Source organism: Carcharhinus amblyrhynchos, chromosome 3 (assembly GCF_965287045.1).
Source record: "Carcharhinus amblyrhynchos chromosome 3, sCarAmb.v2.hapA, whole genome shotgun sequence".
Lineage (NCBI taxonomy): Eukaryota > Metazoa > Chordata > Chondrichthyes > Carcharhiniformes > Carcharhinidae > Carcharhinus > Carcharhinus amblyrhynchos.
Genome location: NC_137326.1, coordinates 85,865,677 through 85,888,205, shown reverse-complemented (window position 1 = coordinate 85,888,205; position 22,529 = coordinate 85,865,677). Strand labels below are relative to the sequence as shown.

The 22,529-nt window shown below is 40.9% G+C and overlaps 1 protein-coding gene across 1 annotated transcript in view; it reads right to left on the bottom strand.

Annotated features, from left to right (window-relative positions):
* zbbx (zinc finger, B-box domain containing) overlaps positions 1-22,529 on the bottom strand; it is a 97,700-nt gene that overhangs the window by 21,236 nt on the left and 53,935 nt on the right. Inside the window, exons 14-16 of the mRNA XM_080185473.1 lie at positions 21,310-21,521; positions 17,546-17,877; positions 12,943-13,105 (exon numbers count right to left, since the gene is read on the bottom strand). Of these exons, the coding sequence (XP_080041599.1) occupies positions 12,943-13,105; positions 17,546-17,877; positions 21,310-21,521 (707 nt within the window). The remainder of the gene's footprint in view (positions 1-12,942; positions 13,106-17,545; positions 17,878-21,309; positions 21,522-22,529) is intronic.

Here is a 22,529-nt window from a genome sequence, read left to right as displayed (position 1 = left end):
CTTCTCATTCAGTATGTGGATGGTCCAACTAGAAGGGGGCAAAACTTGACCCCCTCTTGGAAATAAGGAAGGACGGATGACAGAAGTGTTAGTGAGGGATCACTTTGGGACCGTAATTCTATTAGTTTTGAGATAGCTATGGGGAATGATAGATCTAGCCCAAAAGTTAAAATTCTAAATTGGAGCACTATTTGTCCATTATGCCACCAATCTTGGTGTCATCTGCAAACTTAGTAACCACACCTCCTAAATTCTCATTCAAATCATTAATATAAATGATAAATATCAGTGAACCCAGCACTGATCCCTGAGGCACACTGCTGGTCTCAGGCCTCCGGTTTGAAAAACAACCCTCTACAACACCCTCTGACTTCTGTCGTCAAGCCAATTTTGTATCCATTTGCTACCTCACCCTGGATCCTTTGAGATTTATCCTTATGGAACAACCCACCATGTAGTACCTTGTCAAAGGCCTTGCTAAAGTCCATTTAGGTAACATCAACTGCACTGTCCTCATCTATGTAAGACATGATTTTCTATTCACAAAGCCATGTTGACTGTCCCTAATCAGTCCTTGCATCTCTGAAGCTTGTAGATCCTGTCTCTCAAAATATCTTCCAACAATTTACCCAGCACAGATGTGAGGCTCACTGGCCTGTAGTTCGCTGACTTTTCCCTGCAGCCCTTTTTAAACAAAGGGACAACATTTGATGTGCAATAGGCAGGAACTTTCAAAAGTTAATTGGGGGAGTCTGTGGGAAGGGAAGGGGCATCTGTTAAATAGGAGATTTTCAAAAGTGTGTTAACCAGGGTTCTGGGTAAGCACATTCCTTTAGGGTGAAGGACAAGGCTGGCAGAAGTAGGAAACCCTGGATGACTCGGGATATTGAAGCCCTGGTCAAGAAGAAGAAGGAGGCACATGACATGCATAGGCAGCTGGGATCAAGTGAATCCCTTGAAGAGTACAAGGGGTGTAGGAGTAGAATTAAGAGATAACAGGACAGCAAAGAGGAGACATGAGATTTTTGGCGAATAAGGCAAAGAAAAATCCGAAGAGCTTCTACAAATACATAAAGAGCAAAAGAGTAACAAGGGAGAGAGTAGGGCCTCTTAAAGATCAACAAAGTCATCTGTGTATGCGGATGCACAAGAGATGGGTGAGAACCGAAATAAGAACATAAGAACATAATAGGAGCAGGAGTAGGCCATCCAGCCCTTCGAGCCTGCCCCGCCATTCAATAAGATCATGGCTGATCTGTCGTGGCTCAGTTCCACATTCCCGCCCTCTCCCCATAACCCTTAATCCCCTCTCTTATGAAAAACCCATCAACCCGCGTCTTAAAAATATTTAGCGAGGTAGCCTCCACCACTTCAACGGGCAGAGAATTCCAGAGATTCACCACCCTTTGAGTGAAGAAGAAATGAAGATTTCTCATCAGTATTTACTGTTCAGAAAAGCATGGATGTTAGGGAACTTGTGGAAATAAACAGTGATGTCTTGAGGAGTGTACATATTACAAAGAAGGAGGTGCTGGAAGTCTTAAAGCGCGTCAAGGTAGATAAATCCCCGGGATCTGATGAAGTGTATCCCAAGATAGTGTGGGAGGCTCGGGAGGAAATTGCAGATCCCCTAGCAGAAATATTTGAATCATCGATAGCCACAGGTGAGGTGCCTAAAGATTGGAGGGTGGCAAATGTTGTCCCTTTGTTTAAAAAAGGCTGCAGGGAAAAGCTGGGGAACTATAAGCCAGCAAGCCTCACATCCGTGGTGGGTAAGTTGTTGGAAGATATGTTGACAGACAGGATCTACAGGCTTTTAGATTCATAAGGACTGATTAGGGAGAGTCAGGATGGCTTTGTGAGTAGAAAACCATGTCTCACAAACTTGACTGAGCTTTTTGAAGGGGTAACGAAGAAAGTAGATGAGGACAGTGCAGCTGATGTTATCTACATGGACATTAGCAAGGCCTTCGACAAGGTACCGCACGGTAGGTTGTTGCACAAGGTTAAATCTCACGGGATCCAGGGTGAGGTAGCTAAATGGATACAAAATTAGCTTGATGACAGAAGCCAGCGTGTTGTTGTAGAGGGTTGTTTTTCAAACTGGAGGCCTGTGACCAGCGGTGTGCCTCAGGGATCAGTGCTGGGTCCACCGTTACTTGTCATTGATATTAATGATTTGGATGAGAATCTAGGAGGCATGGTTATTAAGTTTGCAGATGACGTCAAGATTGGTGGCATAGTGGACAGTGAAGACGGTTATCTCAGACTGATCTTGATCAATTGGGCCTGTAGGCTGACAAACAGCGGATTAAGTTTAATTTACATAAATGCGAGATGATGCATTTTGATAGTTTGAACCAGGCAGGACTTACTCAGTTAATGGTAGGGTGTTGGGCAGGGTTACAGAGCAAAGTGATCTAGGAGTACAGGTGCATAGCTCCTTGAAAGTAGAGTCACAGGTGGACAGAGTGGTGAAGACATTCAGCTTGCTTGGTTTCATTGGTCAGATCACTGAATACAGGCTTTGGGATGTCTTGTTGAAATTGTTCAAGACATTCGTCAGGCCACACTTGGAATACTGTGTACAGTTCTGGTTACCCTATTATAGAAAAGATATTATTAAACTAGAAAGTGTACAGAAAAGATTTACTGGGATGCTACCAGGACCTTATGGTTTGAGTTATAAGGAGGGGCTGGATAGACTTAGACCTTTTTCCTCTGGAGCATAGAAGGCTGAGGGGTGATTTAATAGAGATCTAAAATAATGAAGGGTGTAGATAAGGTACACAGTCAATATCTTTTTCCCAAAGATAGGGGAGTCTAAAACTGGAGGGCATAGCTTTGAAATGGGAGGGGAGAAATACAAAAGGGTCCAGAGGGACAATTTTTTCACATAGAGGGTGGTGAGTGTCTGGAACAAGCTACCAGAGATCATAGAGTCATAGAACCCTACAGTGCAGAAAGAGGCCCTTTGGCCCATTGAGTTTGTACCAACCACCACCCCACCCAGCCCTACCCCCCTATCCCTTCATATTTTACCCGCTAATCCCTCTAACCTAAGCATCTTAGTACACTAAGGGGCAATTTTTTAGCATGGCCAATCAACCTAACTCACTCATCTTTGGACTGTGGGAGGAAACCAGAGCACCTGGAGGAAAACCACGCAGACATGAGGAGAATGTGCAAACTCCACACAGACCCAAGCCAGGAATCAAACACAGGTCCCTGGAGCTGTGAAGCAGCAGTGCTAACCACTGCGCTACCGTGCCACCCACTAAAGTAGTAGGGGCAGGTAGAATTTTGTGTTTTAAAAAGCATTTAGACAGTAACATGGTTAAGTTGGGTACAGAGCAATATAGGCTAAATGCAGGCAATTGAGACTAACTTAGGGCTTTAAAAAATGGGCAGCATGGACAAGTTGGGCCGAACGGTCTGTTTTCATGCTGGAAACCTCTATAACTCTAATTAGATCACCAAATCCTCTAGATTGGAAGGCACCAACTATTGTCCCATTATTTAAGAAATAGTGAGGAAAAAGCTGAATTATGTTATAAAGGATGTGATAAATGGGCATAGAGATAGTTATTGTACGATTGCATGTAGTCAACATGGTTTTATGAATGGGAAATCATGTTTGATGAATCTGTTTGAATTTTCTGAGGATGTTCTAACAACATTAGAAACGAGCCGGGGCAGGTGGGTGAGGTAGAGGTAGGCGAACATGTGGCGAACAGTGACCACAAGTCCGTCTACTTTAGGATAAAAATGGAAAGGGACGAGTGCCGTCCAAACGGGAGTGTGCTGAACTGGGGAAAGGCAAGCTATGGCAGGATTAGGAGGGAGCTGCAGCAAACTGACTGGGAGGGACTGTTAGCTGGCAAGTCCACAGTTGGCAAGTGGGAGGCTTTTAGGGACAAAATGAAATGGTTGCAGGGGAGGTTTGTTCCGGTTAAGCGAAAGGATGGGAAAGGTAGGATTAGAGAGCCGTGGATTACGGGGGATATTGAAGACTTGGTCAGGAAGAAGAGGGAGGCGTATGTTAGGTCAAAACAAATGGGTACGGAGTGTGCGCTGGAGGAATATAGAGAGAGTAGGAGGGAGCTAAAAAGGGGAATTAGAAGGGTGAAGAGAGGGCATGAGATGGCTTTGGCTGGTAGGATTAAGGAAAATCCTAAGGCATTTTATTCCTATATTAGAGGCAAGAGAGTAGTTAGAGGGAAAATTGGTCCTCTTAGGGACAAGAGTGGAGAGTTGTGTATTGAGTCGGAGGGAATGGGGGAGCTCCTGAATGAATACTTTGCGTCGGTATTCACGAAGGAGAGGGGTTCGGAATCGTGCGGTCTCTTGGAGGGAGCGGAGGTTCAGTTGCAGGATATAGTTATTACGAGAGAGGAAGTGCTAGGGCTTTTAGGTAGCGTAAGGAGGGATAAAGCTCCGGGGCCTGATGGTATTTATCCCAGGCTGCTTAGGGAGGCGAAAGATGAAATTGCTGGGCCTCTGGCGCACATCTTTGTCTCTTCTTTGGACACAGGTGAGGTCCCAGAAGACTGGAGGGTAGCAAATGTGGTCCCGTTGTTCAAAAAAGGTAGTAGGGATAACCCTGGGAATTATAGATCGGTGAGTTTGACGTCGGTGGTAGGGAAGTTAATGGAAAAAATACTTAGGGGTAGGATGTATGAGCATTTGGAGCGTTGCGATCTGATTAGGGATACGCAACATGGCTTTGTTAGAGGGAGGTCTTGCCTTACGAATCTGGTGGAATTCTTTGAGGAGGTGACAAAAACGGTTGACGATGGGAGAGCCGTTGATGTCATCTATATGGATTTCAGTAAGGCGTTTGACAAAGTCCCTCACGGTAGGCTGGTAGAAAAGGTTAAGGCGCATGGGATACGAGGCCAGGTAGCTAGGTGGATTGAGAACTGGCTGGGAAATAGGAGACAGAGGGTAGTTGTGGAGGGTACCTTGTCGGGCTGGAGGCCAGTGACCAGTGGTGTGCTGCAGGGCTCAGTACTGGGACCTCTCCTCTTTGTAGTCTACATAAATGACTTGGAAGAGGGCGTAGGTGGTGTCATCAGCAAGTTTGCTGATGACACCAAGATGGCAGGGTTGGCGGGTACGGAACTGGATTGTCAGGTGATACAACAGGATATAGATAGGTTGGTGCAGTGGGCAGATAGGTGGCAGATGGCATTTAATCCTGACAAATGCGAGGTGATGCATTTTGGACGGAATAATGCAGAGAGGAGCTATGTGATAAAAGGTAGGCCGATTAGGAGTATAGACATACAGAGGGACCTGGGAGTGCAGGTTCACAAATCCATGAAGGTTGCGTCACAAGTGGAGAACGTTGTTAGGAAGGCTTATGGGATGTTAGCCTTTATAGGAAGGGGCTTAGAGTATAAAAGCTGCCGTCTAATGCTTCAGTTATACAGAACGTTGGTTAGACCGCATTTGGAGTACTGCGTCCAGTTCTGGTCACCTTACTACCGGAAGGACGTGGAGTCTCTGGAAAGGGTGCAGAAGAGGTTTACCAGGATGTTGCCTGGCATGGGGGGACTGGGTTACGAGGAGAGATTGAAGAGACTGGGGCTATTCTCCTTGGAAAGACGGAGATTGAGAGGGGACATGATAGAGGTATATAAGATACTGAAGGGAATAGATAGAGTTAATAGTGAGAGACTGCTCCCTAGACTGGGTACGAACACGAGAGGTCATCACTTAAGGGTGAGGGGGGAGGAGGTATAATATGGAGGTAAGAAGAAGGTTCTTTACGCAGAGTTGTGGGGGTCTGGAATGCGCTACCGAGTAGGGTGGTGGAGGCAGGAACGTTGGACTTGTTTAAGATGCAGTTAGATAGGCACATGAGTGAAACGAGAATGGAGGGATATGGTAGGGGCTATTAAATAGGGTTAAACCTCGGGAGACACCAGAAGGGCAGGCTGTATGATTAATATTTTTTGTCTTTATTCCACAGGTGGAGGTCCACCTCGTGTCAAGCGAGGGGCATGCACACGGCGGGTCGTGCGTGGGCTGCTCTTGGAAGTCCAGGAGTGGCCTAGTACTTCATGTCGGTGTGTGTGCTTGATCCTGGACCGATAGACGGGCGCCGCAACAGCTCAGTGACTAGCACTGCTAGCTGTGCAGATACATGGATTTGGGCCTGTGTCTGTGGGAGTTTGCGCATTCTCCCTGTGGTTGCGTGGGTTTCCTCCGGGCGCTCCGGTTTCCTCCCACACCCCAAAGATGTGCTCTTAGGCTAATCGGTTTCTACCAAATTGACACTATTTCTTCCCTGAATCTGACTGAGTAGGGTCCCATTCGTAGACATGCAGGGTAGAATAGGTGTAGGGTGATGCGGCGGCGCGGGCTCGTTGGGCCGAAGGGCCTGTTTCCCGTGCTGGGTTGTTCTTTGTTTCTTTGTTTTTTTATTAAACAAGGTGAGTTGGTGGGAATAATGTACTTGGATTTTCAGAACATGTTCAATAAAGTCTTGCTTCAATTGAATAAGACCATAAGATGTAGGAGCAGAAGTAGGTCATTTAGCCCAACCAGTCTGCTCTACCATTCAATAATATCATGACTGACCTAATTTGATTATCCTTATTCTTGATCAGACCATTAGGATGTTATTGCCACAGAAGGAGCGCAGTGAAGGTTCACCAGACTTGTTCCCTGGGTGGCAGGCCTGTTGTATAAAGAGAGATTGGGATAGCTGTGTTCTCTAGAATTTGAAAGAATGAGAGATGATCTCACTGAAAGCTACAAGTGGGATGAACAGGGTAGATGCAGGGAAAATGTTTTACCCTGGTTGGAAATCTAGAATCAGGGAACACAATTTCAAAATAAGGGTGAAGCCACTTTGAACTGAGATGAGGATATTTCCTTCTACTCAGAGCATTGTGAATATTTGGAATTCTCCAGCCCAGAGGGCTGTGAAAGCTCAGTTTGTTTAAAGTAGAGACTGACAGATTTCTAAATGCCAATGAAATAAAGGGATAGGAGGATAGTGTGCGAAAGAAGCACTGAAGTTGATGATCAGCCATGATTATATTGAAAGGTGAGTAGGGTTGATGGGCTGAATGGCCTGTCTGCAACCCGCCTTTACCAATTGCCCTTTTAAGCCTTAGTGTCATTAAGTTTTGGTGATCAAAACTAATGCATTACTCAATATGAGGGCTAACCAATACTCTGTACAACTGAATATCACTTTTGTACAACTGAACTTTGTATGCCAACTCCTGAGATAAAAGCCAATATTTCATCAGACTTTTTGTTTTTTTTTGTGTACAAGCTGCTAATGTTTTGTGGTTTGTGTATATGGAGTCCCAAAACCTTTTGTTCCTCCACAGCACTTAAGTCTCTCAAAATAAGAAAACAAATTACTACACATCAAAAGGATTGACTGTAATTCCCTGTTATATAACATCCTGGGGAGATGAAAGTCACAATACAATGATTTATTCTCAACATAGTACACAAGATAAGTAGGAGTGGGATCAGAGCATTGATCCTCAAAATAAGACTTAAGTATTTGTTAGACAATCTTCAGCAAAAAGTGTCAAGTGGCTGATCCACATAGGTCTCTTCCAGTCTCCCCAGCATCACGGATGCCAGACTTCAGCCAATTCGATTCACTCCACACGATATCAAGAAACGGCTGAAGGCACCGAACACTGCAAAGGCTCGGGGCCTTGACAATATCTTAGCAATGGCCTGTGCTCCAGAATTTGCGATACCCCTAGCCAAGCTGTTTTAGTACAGCTACAACAATGGCATATACCCAGCAATGTGGAAAATTGCCCAGGTATGTCCAATATACAAAAAAGTAGGACAAATCCAACACAGCCAATCACTGCCCCACCATGCTACTCTCAATCACCAGTAAAGTGATCACTGACAATCAGGATGGGTTCTGCCATTCAGCTGCTGATTTCAATATAGCCTTTGTTCAAACATGGACAAAAACACTGAATGCCAGAAGTGAAGTAACAGTGACTGCCCTTGACATCAAGGTGGTATTTGATTGAGTGGGGCATCAAGGCGCTCTAATAAAATTGGAGTCAATGGGAATCGGGGACAACAACACTGGTTGAAGTCATACCTAGCACAAAGAAAGATTGTTTTAATTGTTGAAAGTCAGTCATCTCAGCTCCAGGACATTCCAGCAAGAGTTCCTTGGATGGGGTGGGGGTGGGGGTGGTGGGGGGATGCCCTAAGCCCATCATCTTCAGGTGGTTCATCAATGGCCTTCCTTCCATCATTAGAAGTGGGGATTGCACAATGTTCAGCACTATTTGCAATTTCTCAGGTACTGAAGCATTCCATGTCCAAATGCAACAAGATCTGGATAAAATCCAGGCTTAGGTTGACAAGCGGCAAGTAGCATTTGTGCCACACAAGTGCCCCAGGCAATGACCATCTCCGACAAGACAAAATCTAATTATCGTCTTTAACATTCAATGGCATTACTATCACTGACTCCTCAACTATCAATATCCTGGGGGTTACCATTGACCAGAAAGTCAATACTGCAGCTACAAGAGCAGGTCAGAAGCTGTGAATCCTGTAGTGAGTACTTCACTTTCTGACTCTCCAAAGTCTCTCCACCATCTACAAGGCAGACTCTGCTTGCCTGGATAAATGCAGCAGCGGCACTCAAGAAGCTTGGCAACTCCAGGACAAAGCAGCCCACTTGAATGGCACTCCTTCCACAAACATTCACTCCCTCCACCACCATCACACAGTGGCAGCAGTGTGTACCATCTGCAAGATTCACTGCAGGAACTAATAAAGGTGCCTTCAGCAGCATCTCCCAAACTCATGGACATATGGAAGAACAAAGAAACAGATACATGGAATACCACCATCGGGATGATACCCTCCAAGCCACGCAACATCCTGACTTGTAAATATATTGCCATTCCCTCATTGTCGTTGAGTCAAAATCCTGGAGCTCCCTTCTTGTCAGCACTGTCAGTGTACTACACCACATGGATTACAGTGATTCAAGAAGGCAGTTCACTACTGCCTTCCCAAGGTACTTAGGGGTGGACAATGAATGCTGATCTAGCCAGCGAAGCCCACATCCCTTAAATGAATTGAAATAAATAAATAGGTCCTGCTTGACTGGGAAAGAAAATGATCAACAGATATTGAAATCAAATGTTGTAAAAATTAAAGCATGTTGTCAATTGCATTTACACTCACATTCACTCAAATCAGTACAAAATTGGCATCTTGTTCATCACTATTAATGAATGATACTTATGTTTCAACTGTTTTGAATGGACAACCATTGACAACCTCTTGTTGTGGGAGTTCAACTAGGATTGATGTTCGCTTTTCCCTGGAAAAGATTTAAACTGATGGAAGAGTGGAAGGCAAAGGAATGAGATCAATAAGGGACAGGATTTTCAGAGTTCATACTGCATCAATAGGAAATAAACATCAGTATGCAGTCACTAAGCTTCTAGACTTCCTGAGAATGAAAACCTGTAAAAGCAACAAGTTAGAGAACTGAGATCCCATTGTTTTTACTTACAGTTCACCAGTAATCCATTTATAACTGATACTAGGAAGTTCCTACAATAAACTTTTTAATTAGGTGGTAATAGTTTGGAACTAAATGGTCATATTTTAAGATGGGAGCACAATTCTGACATGGTTCTTTATTAAATTGCACACTCAACTTGACTGATCAACCTCTTCTCAAAGCAAGAGATGGAAATTCCTCTATATCATTTAACAAGAGCCTTCAATTTTTTCAAACTGAAAAATCAGAGGACATACGTGAATTTCTGGTTAGTGAACAGAAACTATAAATGATTTGAAACTTTTGCTGATTTACAATAATAATCTGCATGAAAATGAATGGAGCACAATAAGTTGTTAAATGAAATGCATGACTTGCTCCATGATTCCGTGTTCAAGAACAGCCATAAGATAAAGTGTTCATTTTAGCACAGTATTTATAAGTAACCCATATACTTAAAGTGGTGGCAGTTGTGGCACTCCTCAAGAACATTGTCAACAGAGTGAAAAACTGACTTTGTCTGGGAAAGATATCAATGACTGGGACCCAATTTTATAGCTGTTAAAAAGCTATTTAAAAAAATAAATATCTAACTGGAACAAATGGATTGGTAGATGGTTTTTCATTAACATTTCGAAAGAGGTTAAGTGGAACCCTGTAAAAAAAAAAACTAGCCTTGCTGGACTAATACATACCCAAACTGAACAAGCTATGAGGTAAACGAACAATAAATGGATTAACAGATGAAAAATGAAACAGAGAAAACATTAACTCTAGAAATTCTACACGGGAAAGGCACACTAAAGGATGTCTGCAAAATCACACAGATACAAGTCAATCAGGGGTACGAGAAGAAACTGAAAATATAAAACCCATTTGTTTAAACATTGTTGAAAAAGACATTTTGTCAAAGTTTATCATCTTGTTCTCATCAGAATAGTACGCCACACTGTGAACCCAACAGACAATCTTAACTTAATTGTCAGTGTAATTTTTAGCACACAGAATTACTAAGCAAATGTTGCCTAATTGTGAAATCACATCCAGTATTGAACACTGTGTTTTGTGTGCAGGAACTGATGGGTATGGTCTGTACTTTCCCAATTCTGAAGAGCAGAACGGAAATATTATTTGTTACAATCCACCAATCTTTGGGCTGTTATGGCCTACATACCTAGCATCACACCGACACTGAAATTCATAGACCACATTACTCTTTTCTGTGATAGGCAGAACATATTTTGGCTTGATAGCAGCATCCTGTAAGTGGTGAATATCACTTGTGTTGTTACTATATGAAAGCAGTGTGAAACTCTGTTCACATTTTTGAGATATTATGCCCTCCAGGGGTAATTTGAAATTCATAGGACACTTTTCAGGGAAAGTGACAGCGTTAGGCCCATTCTGGAGCAAACGTGAAGTTTAGCATAAAATGAGCTGTTAGGGTTGCCGTTGTGCCACAGGATGTCTTTGATGCAACCCTATTTCAACACCAAGCTTGCACAGTGAGCAAATGGTTTGGGCCCAATTTTTGAAACCTCCCAAATAGGGTTGGAACATTTGCTCAATACAACCACTCAACTCCTGACCTCATTGCAACTTTAGTTCAACCATGGACAAAAGAACTGAATTTAAAAGGTGAGGTGAGAGTAACTGCCTCTAACATCATTGCAGCATTTGACTGAATGTGGCATCTCAAAGCACTGACAAAATTGGAAATCAGGGGGAAACACTTCAGTTGATTGGAGTCATACCAAACACAAAGGAAGATGGTGTGGCTGTTGAACACCAATAATCTCAGTCCCAGGGCATCGCTGCAAGAGCTCCTTAGAGTTGTGTTTTAGCTCTGCCCATCTTTCAGCTGCTTTAGCACTGTCCTTCTGTCCATCATATAATCAGAATTGGGGATATTTGATGTTGATTGCACCATGTTCAGTGGCATTCAAAGCTCCTGAAATAACAAAGCAGTCCATGCTCACCTGTAGCAAGACCTGAGGTCTAGACTAATAGATGGCAAGCAACATTTGGGTGGCATGGTAGCACAGTGATTAGCACTGCTGCTTCACAGCTCCAAGGGCCTGGGTTCGATTCCCAGCTTGGGCACTGACTGTGTGGAATTTGCACATTCTCCTGGTGTCTGCGTGGATTTCCTCCAGGTACTCTGGTTTCCTCCCACAGTCCAAAGATGTGCGGGTTAGGTTAATTGACCACGCTAAAAAATTGACCCTTAGTGTCTGGGATGCATAGGTTAGAGGGATTAGTGGGTCAATTGTGTAGGGATTTGGGGTGGAGCCTGGGTGGAACTGTGTTCAGTGCAGACTCGATGGGCTGAAGGGCCTCTTTCTGCACTGTAGGGTTCTATGATCTAACATTTGTGCCACACAAGTGCCAGGAAAAGATCATCTCTCCTTGACATTCAAATGCATTACTGTCGTTGAATCCCTCACTATAACATCCTGGGAGTTACTATTGGCAAGAAATTGAACAGGATTAGCAAAATAAATACTGTGGCTACAAGAGCAAATCAGAGGGTGGAAATTTTGTCGTGATTAACTCAATTCCTGCCGCCCAAAATCTATCCACCATCTACAAAAGCAATTTCTAGATATCAGCATTCAAGAAGGGTAAGTTTCCTCCATGTGATATGTGTAACAAATTATAAAACCATTCATAAAAGATGGGTTATGACTTAATCATGTCTAACATGTAACATTTTGTTTCCTCCAACTTCACACATTTGTATGCATCACAGCCTAATACAAGCCAAAACTCTCTTCATACTGCCGAAAGAATATGCTTTCAGAAGGGTATCCCTAAATGTTTGTGTGATATTCACTTTTATGAACTCCATGGCATAGATTTTTGTTTTTACTATCTAGATATTAAGGAGCATCTCAGTGGAACACAAAGGAAATCTGAAGGTGGAAGATTTCAAGTTCTTTAAAGAACCTGTCAAATTTTCTTCCCATTAATATTAATTGAAATGAATTCTAGCCGATTTTGTTAATACATAACATCCCCCTGTTAGATTTTCCTCTCCACATCCAGCCAGGCAGTAGAGATGAAAACCTACCCAATTAATCCCTGAATAAAATTGACAATTACTGCTGAATTATTGGTAGTTAGATCCGGGCAGCTTTGGATCTTCTATGTTGGCATTTAACAATCCCCACTTACTTTCAATCAAACCTGGCTGAGTTCAAAACCAATTCAAGAAGATAGTATTCTGACCATTGTGTCAATGTATTTACTGTCCACATTTCCTGAAAGATTTTAACATACAGTAGAAAAATTGAATTCTATTTTAGTTACAACTGACTTTCAGATACTGTACATTCACTGAAATAACTGGCAATTACAGCCAAGCTGAATCCTGCCTGATTTCACACAAATATAGGATGTCATACCTATGAGAAGTGTTTCTGATGTGTGTTGTACATCATTGATCACTCGTTTTGCAAAGGGTTCTGCAGCAATTTGATCAGGATCCATTTGTAAGGTGAAGAAACCTTTCAAACCCAGATACTGGTTAGGATCAATATCTTGACAATGAGCGATCTCGTGTAACTCCTATAAAGATCGAAACAAATGATTTCAAAAACATCTGTGTTGTCTTATAAAAATGAAGAAGTTACAGAACAAAAATTCACTTGGCCCATCATATCAGTGCCGGTGCACGGTCTTTACCATTTATCTGCCATTACCAACAATTACTACACAATTCCATTTACTGTTCATCATGCACTGGTTATTTACTCATAATGGTGGTTCTTCAGTTTTAGAAAGTTAAATGTACATAAGTCATAAAAAGAGAATCCCATATTATCTATTGGCAATTACCTGTCTCCACTATAACATAGTAAATTAATATGTTTTAAGAAAGGACTTGCATTTATAGAAATCTATGGACCACTCATCTATGGGAAGGTTGTACAGAAAACTTACAAAGAAATTACAGAGAAGTGCAATAATTAGAGAAGTTATAATGATGCTTTTTAATTATCTGGATACAGATTGGGATAGTAGTAGTGTAAAGGTCAGAGAGGGGCAACAATTCCAGAAGAATTCTCGACAATAGTACGTTTCCAGTCCAAGGAAGTATGTTTGGGAGTGAGTTGGCCCATGTGTTAATAGGGGAACATTTATGAAACACTGACCATTGCAACATAAGGCTTAGGTAAGTTGTGGGAAAGAGAATAGACAATCCAGAATAAGAATAATTAACTGAGGAAAAAACCAACGTCAATGGGTTAAGAATAGATCTGACCCAGATAAATTTAAATCAAAGGTTGGCCAGTAAAACTAAGCAGTAGATTGCCTTTAAAGAGATCATTTGAGCAGAGTCAAGGCATATTCCCACTAACGGGAAAAGTATGACAAATAAATCCAGAGCTCCCTGGAAGACAGGAGAGATAGAAATAACGATGAATCAAGAAAATATATTTACGATGGATGTCAGGTGGATAATCCAAACATGAATCAAACTGAATATATAAATATTCATAATGAAAATGAAAAAGCAAAAACAGAAGCAAAGAGAAAGCATGAGAAGAGACTGACAGCTAATATAAAAGTGAATTAAAAAGTCTTCTGTAGGTGTACAAGACTGAAAGAAGGAGAAGGGCCATTTAGGGACCAAAAAAAGATTTAATGTATGGAGACAGGAGGCATGGAAAAAAATGTTACCCGAGTCATGGTAAAAGAGATATTTTAGATACTTGAAGGGTTTAAAATTGATAAGGCTATCTGTACGTAATGTTGATAAGACATCAGGACTGGATGAAGTGTGTCCAAGGTAAGAGAGGAAATGAGCGTGGAAATTGTAAAGGAATTGGCCATAATTTTCCAATCTTCCTTAGACACAGAGATGGTACCAGAGGATTGAAAAAATTCAGATGTTACACCCTTGTACAAAGAAGCGTGCCTAAAAATCACAGGACGTCAGTGGGGATGCTTCTTTTAGAAATTATAATTTGAGATAAAATCAGTAGTCACTTGTGTGCAAATGTTTGCTAATTAAGGAAAATTAGTAAAGATTTGATATAGCTGTTTAACCAATGTGCTTGTGTTTTTTGAAGTGGTAACAGAGAGAGCTGATGTGGGTAATGCTGTTGATGTGGTGTGCTTCCAAATTTCATACAATAGTTGCACAGACTGTTGGAATAAAAGGGACAGTGGCAACACAGACATAAAATTGGCTGAATGACACAGAGTGGGCTGTTTTCTGGACTGGAAGGTGTTGGTGTTAGGACTCCTGCTCTTCCAGATTTATACTAATGACATGGACAAGGCACAAATTTCAAAATTAGTAGACAATACAAAACTTGGAAGTATTGTGAACTATGTGGAGGATGGTATAAGAACTTAGACAGGGTAGTTGAATGGGCTGACGAATGGCAGATGAAATTTAATATCGAGAAGTGTGAAGTGATTCATTTTCGTAAGGACAACACAGAGAAACATTGTAAAATAAAGGATACAGTTCTAAAGGGAGCACAGGAACAGAGGAATCTGAGTATATATGTGCATAAATCACTAAGGACAGAGCAGCTTGAGAGATCATTTAATGAAGTATACAGTGTCCTGGGCATTATCAACAGAGGCATAGAGTACAAAAGCAAGTAAGTTTATGTTAATCTACATAAAACACTGAGTCAGCCTCAACTGAAGTACTACACCTAGTACTGAGCATTTTAATTTAGGAAGAATGTGAAGGCATCAGGAAGAGTGCTAAATAGTTCCAGGGATGAGGAACTTCAGTTACTTCGATCGATTGGAGAAGTTGGTCTATTCTCCTCGAAGCAAAAACATTTGAGAGGAGATTTGACAGAAATATTCAAAACTATGAGGAGTTTGGACAGATAGGAAAAAACAATTCCTAAGAATTGAGAACCTGAGGGCAGATTTAAAGTAACTGGTAAAAGACAGAGAAAGAGAGGCAATGTACATGAGCACTGGAGACTTATTTGAGTAGGATTCTGATCACTGCTCTGCAGAACCACACACTTCGTCTTTTTCTATTTTGAGTAAGTTATTTGCATAACTAGGTTATCATCTTACTTGGTCATAGTGCAGTCTAAGTCGATCACCTGGGTACACAAAAGGACACACCCACCCACAGAATAAAAAATATTTTTAAAATACAAAGACTGCTTGTATACTAGTTACATAATGAAAGGAATAATTCTAATTTATGGGGACAAGATTAGAAGATGGCAGCATATATTTTCACTCAAATGGAATAGATTGACAAGTTTAGGAAGGAACTAGCACTACTCTGTTTCTAGTTTAAAAAAGTTAGCAAAAGTCTTATAACAACACATTTAACCATTGCTTTGGCACGGGTCCTCCAAACGGTGTTATTTCCTCTAGTCCAATTTTTCATACTTCCCTTGATGTTTTGTCACCTTCCTATTCGAAAAATTATTCCATTTCATTATAAGTTGTTACAAGTAATAAACATTGTGGTAAAGTGTACCATGGTCTAATAACACTTTATTCTAACTGCCACTCCCTCATTATTCAAATGATGATCCTGAATGTGTGTTCCTTTGTTACTAGTTCGCCAAATAACAGAAACAATATTGCACTTTTTCCTGATAAATCTTTTGCAAAGTTTTTCTTCTTTGTTTTAGCAAAAAAGCCTCAATTTTTCAACTGTTTCTTTCTGACTGTATCCTCTCATTCCTGGTGTTAGTCTAATAATTTTTTGTATCAATTTCATATCACTAAAATACTTCAAATACGGGACCAGAAATGCATGCACACTTTTCCAACTTCACATTCTTACTTTTATATTCCTATCACATTTATAAATCCCAGAGTTCTATTTTAGTTATTTAGGGTCTGTGTATAAACACAGCTTTTAGAATTCTTACATTGTTACTGAGCACTGTGTTCTTTTTCTAAAATACATGTCACATTCTGTCTCCATCAAATTATGGTCCACGATCTAACCACCTGTTGACTATGGGAAAAAAATCCCATCATGGCCACAAAATCTTATGTAAAAGCCAAAAATGTGCACTGAAGAGATCTCAAAATGAGATCTTCCTCAACCCCTGCCGGTGACATAATCAGGTAGATTACCTGAGAAGGATGCGTCAATTAACATTACAGCAGCGGGCTTCATGCTGCTACTTCTGCCCTTATCGTAACTTACCACCTAGCCCGCGTGGCGTCAAATTGGCGTGAATCACTTCAGGCTTTCAAAAACGATAAACAGTCAAGATGACCATGCTGGAAAGTTGATGGGGGGAGGGGGTTCCCCTGTCTGTTTGGCAATGGCCTTTTATTTTAATCACCCTTTATCAATGATGCCTCAATCTTGGGATTCCTAGCATTGCCAGCTCCAGCTGATGGTGTAAATCTCACCTCCCCTTTGAAATTGCACAGTGTTGTTCAACATGGCTGAGAAAAGTCAGCTGTGAGCTTGGCACTGGTTTCCTGACCTGAGCCAACACTCGGCATTTCGGAAAGATTCCTGCCACACTCCTGTGTGCATGCTCGTCGGAAGCCTGTACATCCTCCTTCAAGGTTTGTCATGTTTCCTAATTTGTTATCAAAGTTTGATACCACTTCCTTTGTGCTTATTCACAATTGATGTAAATAAATGGAAATCAAGAGAGGTCTCAGCACAGATCACTGGAATACAGCAATAACATCCTCTCAATCTGAAAAACATCCACTGAGACTTGCTATTACTTTTTGTTATCTTGCAATGTCTTTGTGCAAGTTAATATGCTTTAATATCATGTATCACTTGGCACTTATTATATGCTCTGAATCATTCCCGAGCTTGCAATAATGGAACAGTAATCTATTTTGAACATCTGAGTAGCATCATAACATTAACCAAATCACTGAGCCTAAAAAATAGGAGATCAGCCTGGCTATATAATATTTCCGCGAGCCACCAGCATGATGCAAGTTTAGCTATTTGAACAATAAAATATGGAAAATTGATACTAGGACTTAATTTATTATAAGATCCTTTTTTTCATATCTTACATTAGATGGTTTGGAAGTGAGGCCAATGTTCTTCCTGTATTCTGAGCTGTCTACCTGCAGCTTATGGTTGAATTCCTCTGAAATTTGCAATGTAGAAGCAGGGTCTTCAAGTGCAACATTTGAAAACACTGAAATCCTCTGAGATGGCAATATAGAAGTATCAGTGTCTGTTCTATCAGGGATTTGGTTTACAAATCTGTGTCTGCTGGATGAACGACTGTCACAATCGGGAAAGATTGTATTCAGTCTTCCACCACATTGGTTTCCTTTCATTTGTTCATTCTGAGGCAGAGAGTTTGAAACTGAATCATTCCTGTTAGTTGTTGAGGAATCTGTAAAGTTTGGAGAAAAACAATTATGTATTGTAGCGATATATAAGACTTCTAGAACTAATTTAAAAACATATTAAACCAACAATACATGTACCAATAAGCCACATTTCCAATACTTGAGACAATTAAACAGCACAAAGTTAGTACAGCAATAATTATAATTGTCAATCACTTTTAACACTGGGTTCCAATGAAAGGTCATCAATCTGAAACAGGAAACTTGCCCCTCTCTCTCTCTGCAGATCCCTGATCTGTGGGGTACTTTCAGCATTTTCTGTTTTTATTTCAGTTTTCCAGCGTCTGTACTATTTTGCTTTTCTTTAAAATAAGCTGTTTGTACAACATTGTTACACCGTTTGATACCAGCTTACTTAAAAAAATGAAAAACAACTTTGCATAACTTGAGTACAAATTACAAAGTGGAATCAACTATGATCCAGGAAAACTGTTACTAAGCCAAGGATGAAACCAAAATGAGAATCAGAACATGCATTTGGAAAAAAAATGTTTTAAGGATATTATGTTTGTGAAATTGGCTGCAAACAAGTTGGAAGAAAAGGGCATTAAAAAAGATTTTGAGGATTTCAATAGGTATATATTTCACTGATACAAATGGAATACATTATCACCTTATTTGAAAATAAGGCTGAGAGTTTTTTTGTTCAGTCTAGACAGGAGACATTGTGCACTTAATTTACTTAAATAATGTTTTATATCCTGTTCTTTGCATATGTTCTCATGGCAATACCTGTTGGTAGTAGTTGACTCTCAGTTCAGATCTGGAATACAGAAATTCTTTGGATAGAAAACATTATGATTACCCTATGTTACTTAACACAAGCAGATAATATTGAATATATGCTGGCCTGCATTTTGCAGTTATGATAGTGAAACTGTCAATGTTCACTATCGGTATTCTGTAAAACTGACACAACATCTGGCAATCACAATGCGGAGTTAAAGGAAATCCAGAAGTTGCTGTCAGTGATACCAACATAGAATGTGTTGAAGTTCTTGTGGATGATAGTCCATTAGAAATTACTGAATTGACATGAATCTCCACTTTTTTTGGTTACTATTCTCTCTGCAAAAGCCTTTGAAAAAGTTACATCATGCAGAATAACCTGAAAATGGGGTTTTAAAAGCTTACTAAATTCTTAATTACTGCAATCTTACTACTTAATCTTAAAACTGGGTTCCAGTTTTACTTACTACTAATCTTATTGCAATTACAATGATCTGGAGGAGGAAACCGAGTGTAGGGTGTCGAAATTTGCTGATGACACCAAAATTGATGGAAAGGCAAATTGTGCGGAGGGTGGGGAGAGTCTACAGAAGGATCTAGATAGGCTGGGCAAATGGGCCAGGAAATGGCAAATGCAATTTAATGTTGGCAAGTGCAAGGTGGTCCACTTTGGTAGGAATAATGGTAGGAAGGATTATTACTTACGTGGAGAAAAACTGCAGCAGGCGACAGTGCAGAGGGACCTCGGGGTCCTTGTGCATGAGTCGCAAAAACCCAGCTTGCAGGTGCAGCATGTGGTCAGGAAGGCGAATGGGATGCTGGCCTTCATCGCGAGGGGGATTGAATATAAAAGTAGGGAGGTCTTGCTGCGGCTGTATAGGGCATTGGTGAGGCCGCAGCTGGAGTACTGTGTGCAGTTTTGGGCGCCGTACTTACGCAAGGATATTTTGGCCTTGGAGGGAGTGCAGAGAAGGTTTACTAGGCTGATGCCGGAGTTGAGGGGGTTGAGCTATGAGGAGAGGCTGAATAAATTAGGCTTGTACTCGTTAGAGTTTAGAAGAATGAGGGGAGATCTCATTGAGACGTATAAGATGATGAATGGGATGGATAGGATAGAGGTGGAGAGACTCTTCCCGCTCAGAAAGGATAGTAGGACTAGGGGGCACAGCCTCAAGATAAAGGGGGGGGCGGTTTAGAACAGAGTTGAGGAGGAACTTCTTCACTCAAAGGGTGGTGAATCTCTGGAATTCTCTGCTCGTTGAAGTGGTGGAGGCTACCTCGCTAAATATTTTTAAGACGTGGGTTGATGGGTTTTTGATAAGAGAGGGGATTAAGGGTTATGGGGAGAGGGCGGGAATGTGGAACTGAGCCACGACAGATCAGCCATGATCTTATTGAATGGCAGGCAGGCTCGAAGGGCTAGTTGGCCTACTCCTGCTCCTATTTCTTATGTTCTTATGTTCTTACTATTTAATCTTTCTAACTCTAAAAACTAATACATTTGCAGAGTAGGAAATTTCTCTGTTCTGTGATTAAAAATTGCATACATTTTTAAAATAATAATTTTAAAGTATGTTTGCAATTTGTTTCTCCCTGTGTATGTATCTATATTTCACTTCCTGTAAAATTATAATAGATTGCTTTCAATGAGAATTCTTCAATGGGATCGGCTGCTTAGTCTGCTGCATTGCATCAATGTTGTTGGATGCCAGAGATCTCCTAAAGCTGGCACCAGAAGGACATAAATGTCAGAGCTTGTGAGGTCTTTGTTGGGCAGTTTTCTTTGAAATTAGCAGTGAGTGCCATCACTTTTTTGATTACAGTAAACGGTCGGACACATATAGGATTAAAGTGGAACTAACATAATGATTAAGGGAAGACATAAGTTGCACTGAGGGATTGCTCTGTTGGGATAGAACAATGCTAGCTTGAACCCTTTACTGCATATATTCATAATTCTTGTAATTAATAAATACACTTAGGTAACCTACTTTAAACTACAAAGACTTCATTAAGACTCATACAACAATATCCAACACCCAACAATACGTGGTAGCTCTTGGAAAAACCTAGAACCTCTGAAAAGCTGGAGCACAAATTCAAAAGCTGGGAAATTAAAGGAGCAGCCTTGTGACTTGAATGAAAGCATAGGAAGTGAAAACACAGAGGGAGATCGCTGAGAAAAGCTCCATTGCAGAATTGGAAGAACGGGGCAGAAGATAGAACTGTACCATATAGTTGAGAACTCCATTGAGCGTGTGAATACGCACAGATTGCAGCGTCAAAGGGGTAAGTTAAAACATATAAATTCAAAGATAAAGCAAGTCTTGAAAACCTTTTAAATAGATCAGTGGTCAGAAATTGCTGTCTGAAAACTGTCGAAAAACATGAATAACCAATTCCAGCTCGTTCCAAATTATAAATAGATTAATTTAAGAGGGAAGACAGTTGTATAGTGGCAATGTTGCTGGATTAGTAATCCAGAGACGTAGGTGAATGTTTGGGAGAGGGGTTCAAACATCACCATGGCAGCTGAATTAAAAATCAGTTCATAGATCTGGAATTGAAAGCTAGTCTCGGTAATATGACAACAACACTTAGGCGTGACCTACAACTTCATTGGGGAGATACGGATTACTATCTACACTTGTGATGTAGGGCTAGGAAATATATTTGATTTTCTATACCTTTATGATTGTGCTGCTTTTCCATTAAATCTCCACTTCTGTCATGAAGAGATAGGTGTTGATTTTCCTTTTCTACTGTATAGGTATGTTTGGAGGCTGATGAATCAATTCTATCTGAAGCTTCAAATAAATAAGTATCAATATTTCCTGATGTTGTGATATTTTCTTGTTGCAATGATGAGTTAATTGTGTTGGATAAATTTCCATAAATTCTGGGATAAAACAGAGAAGCAGTGACTGTGATATATATTCATATAAACCATATTAAAAATCTTGAACATGCATTCTATTCTCATCAACCTTTCCCACTGGCATCAGCAGAGAGGTGTAACTACAGTTTGCAAAATTTACACTGGAAGCTTTAATTATAAATGTGGCATGATAATTTCTAATAGATATATAAAGATAAGCACAGAATGTATGACTTTATGATGGTGACTGAATTACATCTGTCACTTGCATCCAATTATTCCCCACCCTCTACCTTACTTAAAAGTACACTGCACTTATGACTCCCTCAGCTGAATTTTCAGCTCCAGTGGTGTGTACATAATATCCTTCGCACCATTTATCTGCCTGCCCATAAGCCATGCCAGAAGCCCGGTCGCAATGGTTGCGTGGGATCATATCAGGAAAGGGTGAGCGGAGAACATCCTTTGCAAGGCATTTGAACGCATACCCTCTCCCAAAGTTCATCCTCCAAACCTTCCCCCACCCACTCCCTCATTAACTCTCCCCTAGAACTTTTGACTCTGGCCCTCCATGCCTTTACCAAGGTCCTGAGCCTACTTGGGCTCCTTGGCATGGTGGGGCTGCTTGTACTCTCACCAATTGCCAATTCCCACTGATACTGGTGGCTTCATAGGGCTGCGAGACAATCTGCCTAGCCAGCAAAACACTAGGGCATGATTCTTCCTGGGATATGGGATGAAGTCCCACCCTAAAGCAGTTAATGCTATGTCCAGGGTTATGTTGCTACAGAGCAGCCACTGATTGTGGGCTACTGAATAATAAAAAAGGCCATTGTTTTATTATTTAAGATTATACAATAGGTTTTGCCCCACACTGATGTTAACTTTTAGGTGATAATGATGATGATAATTTCCAAAATAACAATCACTAAATTGGCATCACATAACCTCTGAATGCACCCTTAAATAATAATGTTGTTATTATTAATAATAATGAAAATCTGGATGCAATGTTGCAGTAACAGGTGG